The sequence below is a fragment of the Mustelus asterias genome, chromosome 7 (assembly GCF_964213995.1).
Source record: "Mustelus asterias chromosome 7, sMusAst1.hap1.1, whole genome shotgun sequence".
Classification (NCBI taxonomy): Eukaryota; Metazoa; Chordata; class Chondrichthyes; order Carcharhiniformes; family Triakidae; genus Mustelus; species Mustelus asterias.
Window position 1 is genome coordinate 60735410 of NC_135807.1, and position 14101 is coordinate 60749510.

At 40.9% G+C, this 14101-nt stretch overlaps 1 protein-coding gene across 19 annotated transcripts in view; it reads left to right on the forward strand.

Moving 5' to 3' along the window:
* dtna (dystrobrevin, alpha) overlaps window positions 1-14101 on the forward strand; it is a 268122-nt gene that overhangs the window by 189399 nt on the left and 64622 nt on the right. For 17 of the 19 annotated variants that reach the window (XM_078216104.1, XM_078216109.1, XM_078216099.1 and 14 more), the window contains one exon: window positions 6237-6320. In XM_078216104.1, coding sequence (XP_078072230.1) covers window positions 6237-6320 — 84 coding nt within the window. Of the gene's footprint in view, window positions 1-6236; window positions 6321-9146; window positions 9338-14101 lie in introns of those variants that run through there. The other 2 variants (XM_078216118.1, XM_078216117.1) reach the window with 1 other exon arrangement.

A 14101-nucleotide genomic window follows, 5' to 3' on the forward strand; every position in this document is an offset into this window, starting at 1 on the left:
AGATGTGATTTTCTACCTGGTCAGTTGCCAGTGTTTGCATCATTCGAGTAACATGCAGCATGAAAATACACTTGGAATCAGTGCACTGAGGGTCAAACTATTCTCTCATTTCCCCAGTGTTGGTCCGATATTTGATCAGAAATTGAGACCATTGAATCAGTTGTGTGTATGAAATCCTGGTCCATTCTCTGCCTACCCACTAGATGGGGCCTTTCACCATGGAAAAGAATTACAGTTTTGTGATGTTTGTATTTTCTGCTAACCTTTCCACAGAGTGATGTGGACATCATAAAATTGTAGGCCAAAATCTTCACAATAATGTACAGAGTGTTGACTCAGACGAGAAAACCAGTGCGATGCCCGCAGGCTGCTTTTCTCAACTTATTGAACAGATCTGTGCAATTTCAAAGGCGAAATGAAATTCTCACGGTCAGCTGGAGGGGCAGGGTCAAAGAAAGCCGGCAACGTCAGGAATCCAGAGACCCGGGACACCTACCCATAGATACTGAAAGCTCCCCCACCCCCCGGACAGGGGCAACCCTCCCCCATGGACATCAAGACCCCTGCTGCAGAAGGGCAACATCCCCCTCCATGGATAAGTGGAACCCCTGCAATGGAACTCCCCTGTGGGCCGCTGGTAGTGCCACCAGTGGTGCACCCAGTGTCAGAGGGCACTGCCAGAGTGCTGGGGGCAATGCCTGGGAATGTCTCTCAGCAGCCCAGGACTATATTTCGCCTGTGTGCCCCCAGCATGGTCTTCTCAACTGGTTTTCATTTTTTGCAAACAAATAGTGATTTTCAGCATCACGCCAGCTGCGTGGGTAGTTAGGAATGAGGGCAGAAGTAGCGGTGTCAAACTTGCTGATGTAATGTTAATTTTACACCCTTCTTGGGTAGGAACCTGATAATGTCACCGGTCGGTGCCGGGGAAGATCTCACTCTGATCCCATTTTTGGCCTCTCGTGAAGTTTAGTGACCATTACGGCATTTGCGCCCATGGTCAACGAGGCTGTTAGACCCATAACATTCAATCTTACATATGTCATCTGCGCCAGGAAAGAAAGAACAATGGAAACAATTAAAGAAGGGAAATAAAAATGAGAACAGATGAAAATAAAATGGTGTCCGTAAGAATGTGCAACAACTATCACATGGTGGAGTTCCAATATTTGAAATAAGCTACAAATTCGGATGTAAATTAGTCTTTTATTTTGTAGACTCAATAGATACAATAAGTAATACCTTATTTTTTACTGACAATGCCACTTCAGTGGAAATGCATTATTGTAAGTTTGTTATTTGAAACTTAACTTTTCAGAAGGTATTCAATCAAAGATATTGTTCATCAAGATTAGGCCTCGTGTTTGTAAGAAGCATCCAGGAGGGCTTCTTGAAACAGCACGTAGATAGTCCAACCAGGGAAGGGGCCATACTGGACCTGGTATTGGGGAATGAGCCCGGCCAGGTGGTCGATTTTTCAGTAGGGGAGCAGTTCGGGAACATTGATCACAATTCAGTAAGCTTTAAGGTACTGATGGATAAAGATAAATGTAGTCCTCACATTAAGGTGCTAAGTTGGGGAAAGGCTAATTACAACAATATTAGGCAGGAACAGAAGAATGTAGATTGGGGGCAGATGTTTGAGGGCAAATCAACATCTGGCATGTGGGAGGCTTTCAAGTGTAAGTTGATAGGGATTCAGGACCGGCTCATTCCTGTAAGGATGAAGGACAAGTATGGCAAGTTTTGGGAACCTTGGATAACAAGAGATACTGTGAGCCTAGTCAAAGAGAAAAAGGAAGCATTCATCAAAGCTAGGAGGCTGGGAACACACAAAGCAAGTGTGGAATACAAGGAAATTAGAAAGAAACTTGAGTAAGGAGGGCTAAAAGGGGTCACAAAAAAGCATTGGCCAGCAGGATTAAGGAAAATCCCAAGGCTTTTTATACATATATAAAGAGCAAGAGGGTAGCCAGACAGAGGGTTGGCCCACTCAAGGACAAGGGAGAGAATCTATCTGTGGAGCCAGAGGAAATGGGCGAGGTATTAAATGAGTACTTTGCGTCAGTATTCACCAAAGAGAAGGACTTGGTGGATGATGAGTCTGGGAAAGGATGTGTAGATAGTTTGAGTCATGTTGAGATCAAAAAGGAGGAGGTATTATTAAGATAGACAAGTCCCCAGGGCCTGATGGGATATACCCCAGAATACTGAGAGAGGCAAGGGAGGAAATTGCTGGGGCCTTGAGAGAAATCTTTGTATCCTCACTGGCTACAGGGGAGGTCCAGAGGATTGGAGAATAGCCAATGTTGTTCCTTTGTTTAAGAAGGGTAGCAAGAATAATCCAGGTAATTACAGCAGGTGAGCCTTACATCAGTGGTAGGGAAATTATTGGAGAGGATTCTTCGAGACAGGATTTATTCCCACTTGGAAATAAATGGACGTATTAGTGAGAGGCAACATGGTTTTGTGAAGGGGAGGTCATGTCTCACTAACTTGATCAAGATTTTCGAGGAAGTGACAAAGGTGATTGATGAGGGTAGGGTAGTGGATGTTGTCTACATGGACTTCAGTAAGGCCTTTGACAAATTCCCTCACTGCAGACTGGTGCAGAAGGTGAAGTCGCATGGGATCAGAGGCGAGCTGGCAAGGTGGATACAAAACTGGCCCTGACCAAGAAGACAGGGTAGCAGTGGAAGGGTGCGTTTCTGAATGGAGGGCTGTGACAAGTGGCATTCCTCAGGGATCAGTGCTGGGACCTTTGCTGTTTGTAATATATATAAATGATTTGGAGGAAAATGTAACTGAATTGATCAGTAAGTTTGTGGACGACACAAAGGTTGGTGGATTTGCGGATAGCGATGAGGACCATCAGAGGATGCAGCAGGATATAGATTGGTTGGAGATTTGGGCAGAGAGATGGCAGATGGAGTTTAATCCGGAGAAATGTGAGGTAATGCATTTTGGAAGGTCTAATACAGATAGGAAATATACAGTAAATGGCAGAACCCTTGAGAGTATTGATAGGCAAAGGGATCTGGGTGTACAGGTACACAGGTCGCTAAAAGTGGCAATGCAGGTGGAGAAGGTAGTCAAGAAGGCATACGGCATGCTTGCCTTCATCGACCAGGGCATTGAGTTTAAAAATTGGCAAGTCATGTTGCAGCTTTATAGAACCCTAGTTAGGCTGCACTTGGAATATAGTGTTCAATTCTGGTCGCCACACTACCAGAAGATGTGGAAGCTTTGGAGAGGGTGCAGAAAAGATTTACCAGGATGTTGCCTGGTATGGAGGGCATTAGCTATGAGGAGAGGTTGGAGAAACTTGGTTTGTTCTCACTGGAACGATGGAGGTTGAGGGATGACCTGATAGAAGGCTACAAGATTATGAGAGGCATGGAGAGAGTGGATAGTCAGAAGCTTTTTCCCAGGGTGGAAGAGTCAATTACTAGGGGGCACAGGTTTAAGGTGCGAGGGGCAAGGTTTAAAGGAGATGTACGAGGCAGATTTTTTACACAGAGGGTGGTGGGTGCCTGGAACTTGTTGCCGGGGGAGGTAGTGAAAGCGGATACGGTAGTGACTTTTAAGGGGCGTCTGGACAAATACATGAATAGGATGGGAATAGAGGGATATGGTCCCCGGAAGGATAGGGGGTTTTGGTTAAGTCAGGCAGCATGGTCAGTGAAGACTTGGAGGGCCGAAGGGCCTGTTCTTGTGCTGTAATTTTCTTTGTTCTTTGTTTTTTGTTTGCAGGTATGAAAGTAACATGGCATGTGTATTGGTTAGCAGACAGTGAAGAGAGTATAAAAGTCATTTTTGGGATGCAGACTGTTACTAGGATCAGTGCTCGAGCCGCAGCTATTTTTAATCTATCTCGATGACTGACTTGAGGAAACCAAATGTAATCTATACAACTTTGCTAATGATGCAAAGCAGGATGGGAATGTAAACTGAGGAGGATGCAGAAAAAAGCTATAAAGAGATCTAGACCAGTTAATTAAGTTGGCAACAAGGTAGAATATAATGTGCAAAGTGTGAAATTATCCATTAAACAAAATCCATTTAGGTAGGAACACAAGAAAAACAGAATAGTTTTTAAAAGCTGACAGATTGGTAAAGGTTGGTGTTTTGAGGGTGTTCTTGTATATGGATCAGTGAAATTTAACATGGAGGCACAGTATCCAATTAGGAAAGTAAATGATGTGTTTTCCTTCGTTGCAAATAAGCCGGAATGTAAGAGTAAGGAAGTGTCTACAATTATATAGAGCTTTGTGAGACCACATCTGGAATATTTTGCATACTTTTGGGACCCAAAAAGTGGCTGTGGTGAATTTGGCACTGGGGGTGATTGTTCGGTTGATGAATGGTATCTACACTGCTTCTGATCACTTGCAATGGGGTGTGCACCGAACATCATCTTGGTGATGATGTTGACATAGCTGTTGCGTGCGTGCGCTAGAAGTGCTCAGAGTAGGGAGATCGTGATGTCAATCCATTTCTAATGCTGGATTGACATTTTTAATTCACCATTCCTGACCTCGCTGCTCTAGTTAATACCTCTTAAACATGGTCATGCTCATACAGTACGGATGAATGAACTATGAAAATGAGCTTGTGAAGTATAAACTGGAAATAGGCACTGATAAACTAAATGGAGTTGAGGAGTCAGGTGACCCCACTTTCCTCTTCTAACACATGGAACTGCAAGAACTTTGAGCTATTTTTAATGACCTTTAAAGTCTTGATGAAGTAACTAAAATTCAAGTGACTTTTTTAGATATGCCTTTGAGAAGTAATTAAAACGTAAATAATGATTCTTGTGGTTAATGACCATACTTCTACAAATAATTAAAGAGTCTGGTTTCACAATGCTGCTGTAGACTCAGAATTCAAACTTCAAATACAGAAACTGGGTGTGAAAAGCTGGATTTTACCAAGGTGATATGTGGATGAATGACAAACCCCAGCAACTTCCTTTGTCGTGGCCTGCCTGCCGCCGCACCTCTCCCTCGCCTCGTCGTCTCGCTTGTGTGTGTACACATGCTGCCAGCAACTGTTACTTTTCCCGCGCTTTGAGACTCATTCAATTAGAGTCTGATCTTGCTCTGCATTTGCTGCCGGGCAGAAAATGCAGAGTAATCGGTCTAAAATTGGATACCCTGCTATTTGTCGACTCTGAGCATATTGAGCTGATGCTGCTTACCAGGTCCGGCTCAGGTAATTGTGTCTTTAATGCAAGGTTAACAAACAATGTGAACACTGTAATGTTCTTGCTCACACTCTAGGTAATCTTCACAAAGCTGATGGCTATTATGTCCTGATGGTGTAGTAATTGAGACTGTCAAAAATTGCTATCCGAGGAAGTTATAACGAGCGGCAATAAAATGAAGAAAACATGAATATTTAAGGAATAAAATGATCAGTTCAGTTGGAATGCATGGAAATCAACATTCGGATGGATGTCAAGGATTTGAGAGGGTTAATGGAGGTGTTCCAAATCATGAAAGGTTATGATAGAGTAAATAAGGAAAAGCAGTTTCAAGTGGCAAAAGGGTCCATAACTCGACAATGTAGATTTAAGGTGATTGGCAAAAGAACCAGATGCTGGGTGTTATGATCTGGAATACATTTCCTGAAAAGATGGTGGAAGCAGAATCAATAATACCTTTCAAATGATAAATATTTGAAGGAAAAAAAATTGCAAAGCTTTATGGAAAGAGGCAGGACATTGGGACTGATTTAATACCTCTTTCAAAGAGATGGTACAGGCACGATGGGCTGACAGGCCTCCTCCTGTACTTTATAGTTCTATGATTCTATGTGGCCTTTTAAAAGTACTGTAAAAATATAGCATGAAAATGCTAAGTGAAGCTCATTTTAACAAAGGTGTTGAAGCACTTAAATGACAAACAAATAAATTCCATTAGAATGTTAATTCCTCATATCTGTGTAGCATAACTTAAGGTCAGGGTGTTTTTATGTTGGTCATAAAATTATTCAGTCCTTCAGAATGAACATTAGGGTGAAATGTATTAGAACATCTTAACATTTTGCTGAGTTTTCAGACTGAAAGTAGGAAATTATTGTTGCTATTTTGTCATATTAAACCTCTTAGTTATGGGAATTTTTAAGATTATTCTTTGCAACAACATCATTGAGCATTGTAAGCAACACAAATGTAGAATAAGATATAATTAAAATATTAATTATGAATTATGGTTCCTGTGCATTCTTAGGCCTTCAAGACCTCCTCCTAACATGAATGACACAATGTTCTCCCATTCAGTAATAACCTCAGGAAGCCCCAGCCCAAACAAGAGGTAAGTCTGTCTGTTCTATGTGTCCTTGAAAGAGAAACACAAAGTAAGAGCAGTTGTATCTTTTATGTAAGGGATGTAGCATTCAGTCCTCTTTGTACTAAGCACAGGTCACCAATAATCTCTGTAGTCAGTATATTTCAGTTGAGAGTGCATTACTTTATAGACCTAATTAAACTAATTGTGTGTTATCAATATGTCTCATAAAAAGGCTAATCAACTTATCAGCACAGAATTGAGGATTTTTGATGGACAGTAATTAAAATGTTAGCAAAATTTGCACAACAAAATATTGTTGTAAACTAACTAATGAGTAAAAAAAAATGCACTTGTGGGTTACGAATTCACACAATTGTTTTTGATTGAATATGTTCATGTGACCCCTATTTTGATTTTGACTTGATTCTTCAACACTCCAAAGGTGCTTAGACATGTAGTTCATTCTTACAAATTAATACGACATTACAAGACAAATTATCATTATTCGTTTTATAAGCCGACTTTGCTATTTCTATAGTTTTTTCATTGAAACTGACTTCATAGTGTATATTTTTCATTTGAACATCAGAACTTACAGACTCAGGATATGTTGCAATGTTTCCTTGCTAATCATCACAGTTGCTAAATTCTCTAAATATTTTTGCATTTCCATTACTGAGAAAGTAAACAAGTTGACTTACTTCCAGTGCTGTCACGGTACTAAATGTACTCATTCAGATAAGAGGTGCCTATTTCTTTTTTTAAATTTCTCTCTTCCTGTTATCCTGTCTTGAAGATCATTCTAAAGCTGGGCTGGATTTTACACTGCCCTGCCAGTGGGTTTAAATGCTGAGATTGGGAGAGGGGCAAGGGAAATCCAGTGGGTGGCATCCTGCTGCCTACCCATCTGCCCCTGACCTGTCTGAAATGTTACATGGGGTGGAGGAGGTGCGGGTGGCTTGTCTACTTGGCCCTGTTGAGACCCTTAAGTGTCTAATAAATTGCCACATGAGGGTCTTATCCTGCCCCCTGCCCACAGCAGGCAGAAAGCCTGACAGCTAGTGTTAGGCATGGAGGAATCAACTTTGCTGGTCCACTGGATCCATTAGAGACCGCACCCCTCCTGCAAGCTTATCCTCCCCTTACCCGTCCTGTGTTCCAACACCCCCCGCCCCCCCCCAAAGTTCTTCACCCAGACCTCCAACCCCTCAAACCCTCGCTCAGATGCCCAAACCTGGGCTTACTTAGTATGGTGGGATAGCCTATAATCCCAGTGCATCTGTTTTTGCCATATTTCTTAATCTATTAGGAATACATTTATACTATTTGTTGAAATGACATTCATATGTTAATTAACTCACAAGTCTACTTCTTTTCATTCATTCACTCATGGGTTGTGGGCAAATACACCAGTATTTTTTTGCCCCTCCATAATTGTCCTGGTGGAAGTCTTCTTGAACTGCTGCAGTCCATGGTGAAGGTATTTCCCTGTGCTGGTTTGAAGGGAGTTCTATGATTTTGATGGCACACTGAATAGGAACAGTGATATATTTCCAAGTTTGGGTAGTGATTGACTTGAATGGAAACTTGGAGTCCCTGTGCACCTGCTACCATTATCTATCTAAGTGGTAGAAGTCGCAGTTTGGACTGTACTCTTGGAGAAGACTTGGAGAACTGCTGTTGTTCATCTTGTATATTGTACACACTGTAGCCACCTTGTGTCAGTGGTGAAGATAGTGAAAGGGTATCAATCAAATGGGCTGCTTTGTCCTGGATGGTGTTGAGCTCTTCTTGAGCTTCTTTGGAACTGCACTCATTCTGGCAAATGGAGGGTATTCTATCACACTCCTGACTTGTGCCTCATAGATGGTGAATACCATCCTCTGACAAGCTCCTGTAGCCACTGTATATATGTTTTATGTGGCTGCTCCAGTTAAGTTTCTGGTCAATGGAAGAGTGGACACTCAGTAATAACCTTGAATGTCAGTCTCACTGTTGTTGGAGATAGCTATTGCCTGGCACTTGTGTGGCATGAATGTTACTTGCCACCTAGCAGCCCAAGCCTGGATAATTGTCCAGGACTTGTTGAATGAGGGCACAGAGTGCTTCAGCGTCTGAGGAATTGCAAATAGCACTGTTTGCAAATTGCAACTCATAAGCAGTGAAATCATCAGCCAACCTTTTCACTTCTGATCTTATGATGAAAGGAAGACTATTGATGACTAAGCGAAAGATGAATGGGCCTAGCACACTACCTTGAGGAGCTCCTGAAGCGAAGTCTTAGGGTTGAGATGATTAGTCTCCAACAACCAAACTATCTTCCTTTATGGGAGATATGGTTACAATTGTGATGTACAACTTTTTTTAATGTCTTGGACCACCTGTGCCTTTAATTCAAGATAAAAATGAAGGGGGTCATGTGACCTGTTCTAAAGTCTACCTGACAGTAAGCCTGGGTGTTTTGATTGTGAGAGACTAAAGGGGCCCCAGATTGTTTTATTGGGAAGACGTTGCAAGGTGTTTATTCTTGGGGACAATGGCAGCAGCCCGTGTGCTAATAGTGGATAGATTGTGAGTCTCCAAAGCTCCAGAAAAGTGTTGAGAATGTTGGGTTATAAACAGATATGCTTTAAACTGTCCATTTATTTCCAATATAAGGAAGAGTTTGAGTTTCAAGGATAGCTAATCAGAATTTCTACTTGGACATAAAGTCCATCTGATTACATTGCCTGGAGATTGGCTTTGAGAGAAGAAAGGTCTAAGATATAAATGAAAACTCACAGGCAAGGTTAGTCTGCCGGGAGAAGGAGAGCAGCTATAGGCAGTAAGATGCTATGTTTCACCACGCAGGAACGTGGATGGAAGTACAAAGGAAGTTCGTGCTCCGATTTAAAGGACTGAATTCATGAGGAGTTAAAACAAGGCTGAAAGATGTGCTTAGCTTTCACGAGAGGAAGAATCTCCAGGAGGAGCATCTGAAATTAAAGTTCCCAGGCTGCAAATGAAAAACTACGGAATAAACCCTCAGGAGCTAAGAATCACCATGAATTGGTTCCAGGAGAATTGAATGCCTACTTAAAGGACAATGTGAAGTATATCTGCATAGTGTGTTTTTGGCTGTGCTAAAAGAAAAGAGGGAATGTTCTGTATTGTGGTTTAAAGCATAAGTTACCTACAAATATAGTTTTTAGTCGACGGTGCTTTTAGTGATTTGTCACAAGTTTTAGAACATGAAATCTTAATGGGATGTTTGAATTTATTTTTAAAATGTATTTATCTTGATGGAGTTCGTAACAATATGACTCCAGCCAGTGGAGATTTTCCCATCAGTCCCCATTGACTTCAAACATATTAGGGCTCTTTGGTTCGACAATTGGTCAAATTAGGCTTTGAACTCAGGGCAGTTACTGTCACCTCACCTCTAGAATTCAGCGCTTTTGTCTATGTTTGGAACATGGCTTTAAGAGGTCTGGAGTTATATGACTCTCATGATGTGGAGATGCCGGCGTTGGACTGGGGTAAACACAGTAAGAAGTTTAACAACACCAGGTTAAAGTCCAACAGGTTTATTTGGTAGCAAAAGCCACACCCATGATTAGATTTGTTCTGCTTTTTGTGGACCGGACATACCTGAGCAATTTTCCACTTTGTCATATTGATGCCAGTGTTGTAGCTATACTGGAACAGCTTGGCTAAAGGCACAGCCAGATCTGGAGCACAAGTTTTCAGCACTTCAGCTGGGAATTTGTTGGGGCCCATAGCCGTTTTGCTGTACCCAATGTACTCAGCTGTTTCTTGATATCAAAATGGAATGAATCAAATTGACTTGGAAGAAGGCTGAATTGGATCATTCACTCAGCGCTTCTGGCCATATATCGTTGCAAATTCTTCAGCCCTGTCTTTTGCACTCATGCTGGGCTCTGACATAGTTGAAGATGGGCATGCTTGTGGAGATTCTTCTGCCTGCTAGTTGTTGAATTGTCCATTATTCACGATCAGTTGTGGTAGAACTGCAGAGTTTTGATCTGATCTATTATTTGTGGAATTGCTTGCATCCACCTGCAGAATGCTGCTTCTGCTGTTTTGCATGCATGTTGTAGCTTTACCAGGTTGGTCTCTCATTTTTACGTGCTGTTCCTTTTACCTGCTGTTCATTACTTCTTATTGAACCAGCTTGGTTTGATGGTAATGGTATGAGGGGTATGCTGAGTCATGCATTTAGATTTTTGTTGAATGTGACTCTTTTGCTGCTGTTGGTCTACAGCATCTGATGCATGTCCAGATTTGAGCTTATGACCTGTTTTGAATCATTGAGCACATCAATAGTACGTCACAACACAATGGAGGGTGTCCTGAGTGTGAAGATAGGAGGTTGTCTCCACAGGGACTGAATGGTGGTTCCTCCTCCATTCAATACTCATATTGATGCTTCTGTAACTGTAAATGGGTGAAGGTGATGCCAAGTTTGATTTTCTCACTATCTTCCCCCAGCCCAATCTGGTAGATATGTCCTTAAAACTTGCCCAACTTGGTCATTGATGTTGAAGTCCCCCACCCAGTGTATATTTTTTGTTGTTGCCACTCTCGGGTGTTTCTTCATTATACTCCAGTATGATTTGTCATCTTGCCATCCTATGCACTATCTTTAATTAAATTTTAAATAACTAAACCTGATTGAATTGCATGAATGCTCTACTGTCCAATATCTGATCCAGCTTACTTGTTGCAATGTCCATTTTGCGACAGAACTGTAAATTTAATTCATTGCCCTTATGGTTAAATGCCTTTTGTGGTCTCAGTCCTCCCTAATCCAGTGCTACAACTTTCCCTATCCTATGTTCCTCTGAATCCAGCTTTTATGCATCTCCCCACCCTTTGCTCTACCATTATCATTTGTTCTTTTCTGCTGCCTAGACACAATAATTTGGCATTTTCTCCTCAAACTCTTCCACCGCTTCACCCCTCTCTGCCCCTGTCACATCCTCCTTAAAACCTACCTCTTTAATCAGGTTTCTGGTCATGTCTCTAATAGATACTCTTCTGACTCAGCACCCATTTTTCTAATGCTTCTCTATGTTAATAGCACTTTGGAAATGCAAAGTATTGTTTTTCATTACTCAACCTGGCTATAGATATTCATTGACCTACTTGTCATGTTGATGAAAATTGTTAATTATGTAACTAGAAACACACCGAGGATTAAATCATCACTTTCTCCACCTAATAGACTTAATTGGTTAATTCCCAATATTAATTGCAACTTACCTATGCCATTATCATGATCATGGTTCATACATAAAATATGTAAACCAAAGATTAGCCAGAGCTATGACTATCTCTTTATTCAAACTTATCTCAGAAGTTTTTTGCACAGGAGGAACAGAGTGAGCTAAAATGTTTCAAAAATCATAAGAAGAAGCAATCTTATACTGCCCTAATAAATTTTAATAATTTTTGGAAAATATCTCACATCAGGGCTTGAAGGAAACTGGCCCAAAAAAAACCAAGAATGTGTCAATAGAGCAGAAGGAAAGCCTGTTAATGCACCTGCAATTAGTTCAAATTTGCTTATTGTGGTCTTGCTTAGTTCATACCTTAAATTAGTTCAGATGCAGTCAAAACGCATTTTAACGTGTGGTTTTATGGTTGGAGCTTATGTGGAGCTTATGGTTGGATAAGTATTACTTAATGCATTACAATTGTACTGTTTCTCAGACTTGCTTACTTTAAAGAATATTTTACATAACACATTTCTTTTTACATTATAGCAATATATTGTAAAAGAAAGTATTAAACTTATGTTGTAAAGTTATAATGCAGCATGTTTAAAAATGAGTGATAAATGTTAGGAGATGCACTATCTGGTTAGCGAGGCAAAGAAAATTGCACTTTTCTCTATTCATCAAAATAACATACAAGTTTCATGAACCCATGGTATATTAGGAAGCTCTCACAATGGACTCCAAGACCTGGATATTTGCCAGGAGACAAATTCTCTGCTGAGTTTTGATGATGGGGGAAATGCTGTTGTGAGGTCTGGAAACTCAGAAGTATAGATTTTCTGAAAGTCCTGCAGAATATAAGTGCAAGGCTCCTTTGAAATGGGGCTCCTGTTCACAGATGACCTGATTGACTATCTGAAGGTATTTTCAGAAGGTAAACCTGCTTCACAAGACTGAAGTTTGAGAGGTGTGTTGGGGGGGTGAGAGAGATCATGGTTGGGAGTGGGATTTAAATTAATCAGTGGAGTGAACTGCATAAAAGGATTGCAAGGGGCACAAGAGTGAGGGAATGCAGTGGTGGTCAGGAGGAGCAGAGAGATTGCAGTGGTCAAGACAGGGGGAGGTTTGATTATACTGGTTAGCTTGTTGGACCAGGAATGAGTGAAACTGCGCTTCCTGGCTCACAAGCAGTAATGTCAAGGCACTTATCTCGTCGATTCAACCCTTCTTATCGCCTTTAATCTGATGGGTTTCCTGGGCCTGAGAAACCCAGCATCCTGTATTTAAAAATGGAACAACAGTCAAAACAGTGACAGGCAGCCTCAATATAACATTTAAATGATCAACCTGTGCATGTGCATAGATTGGTCACTCACCCATTGTCCTGTCTCTGTTAAAACTGGAAGTGGGTGGTTTCAAGGCAGATTCAATTCTTGTTCGTGATCTTCAGCATTTTGACCTCTGGCTCAACCCTTACTCACCCCTTTTTGGGTAATTATGATTCAGCCCTAAATGTTACAGTGCAATGTCTGTAAAGAACCTTCTACATGATTTGCATGCTGTCAGAATAGAGAAAGAAATCAAGTTGATTTGATGAAGGGGCAATCCAAACTGCTTCATGTAGAGGAGCAGATGAGTTAATGGATCATTCTAATCTTTTCCATTTGCTGCACAAATTCTGATAAGCAATAATAGAAACTAGAAGCAGGAGTAGGCCATTCAGCCCTGAGGCTGCTCCGCCATTCATCTTGATCATGGCTGATCACCGAATTCAATATCCTGATCCCCCCTTCCTCCCATATTCTTTGATCCCTTTAGCCCCAACAGCTATATCTAATTTATTATTGAAATCAGACAACGTTTTGGCCTCAACTACATTCAATGGTAGTGAATTCCACACATTCACCACCCTCTGGGTGAAGAAATCTCTCCTCCCCTCAATTCTAAAAGGTTTACCCCTTATCCTCAAACTATGACCCCTAGTTCTGGACTGACCCACCATATTGAATACCATATTGAATGTTTTTCACTATGCTAAAAATGTGGATATTTGTTTACAATATATGAATTTATTTAACTCCCCTTATGCAAAAACCAATCTGTGGTCTATTTACTATTCTGGCAATAGTCATTGAGTTGCTGAAACTGTGATAATGACTCACTGGGAAGCTTGATCAAAGAGATTCATATAAAATGCATGATTCCCCATCGACCTGATCATGATGTATTTAACTTTATATACTCAAAATTTTATGGTTGCCTCCACATACTTATTTAGCATTTTCTTCTTCTACTAATATGTCCTTGGAGAAAGAAAAAAAAAAATGTGTTGATATATAATCTTTTGATTTGCACGTTATGAAATGAATCTGCTATCTATGACAGCAATATTTAACTCTTTTCACTTGCATGTTGAATTTTTCAAAAAATGCAAATTCTGTGTGAGAGATTCAAGTATAATGGAATTCCTGATCCCAGTTTCATTTTCTGCGAGATCTCCATTTGTCCAATGGGAGTTGTAATTCTGCACTTGATCCAGATTTTTCTCTTTGAGTTGGGAATTGTGAGCCGAGCCAAATACCA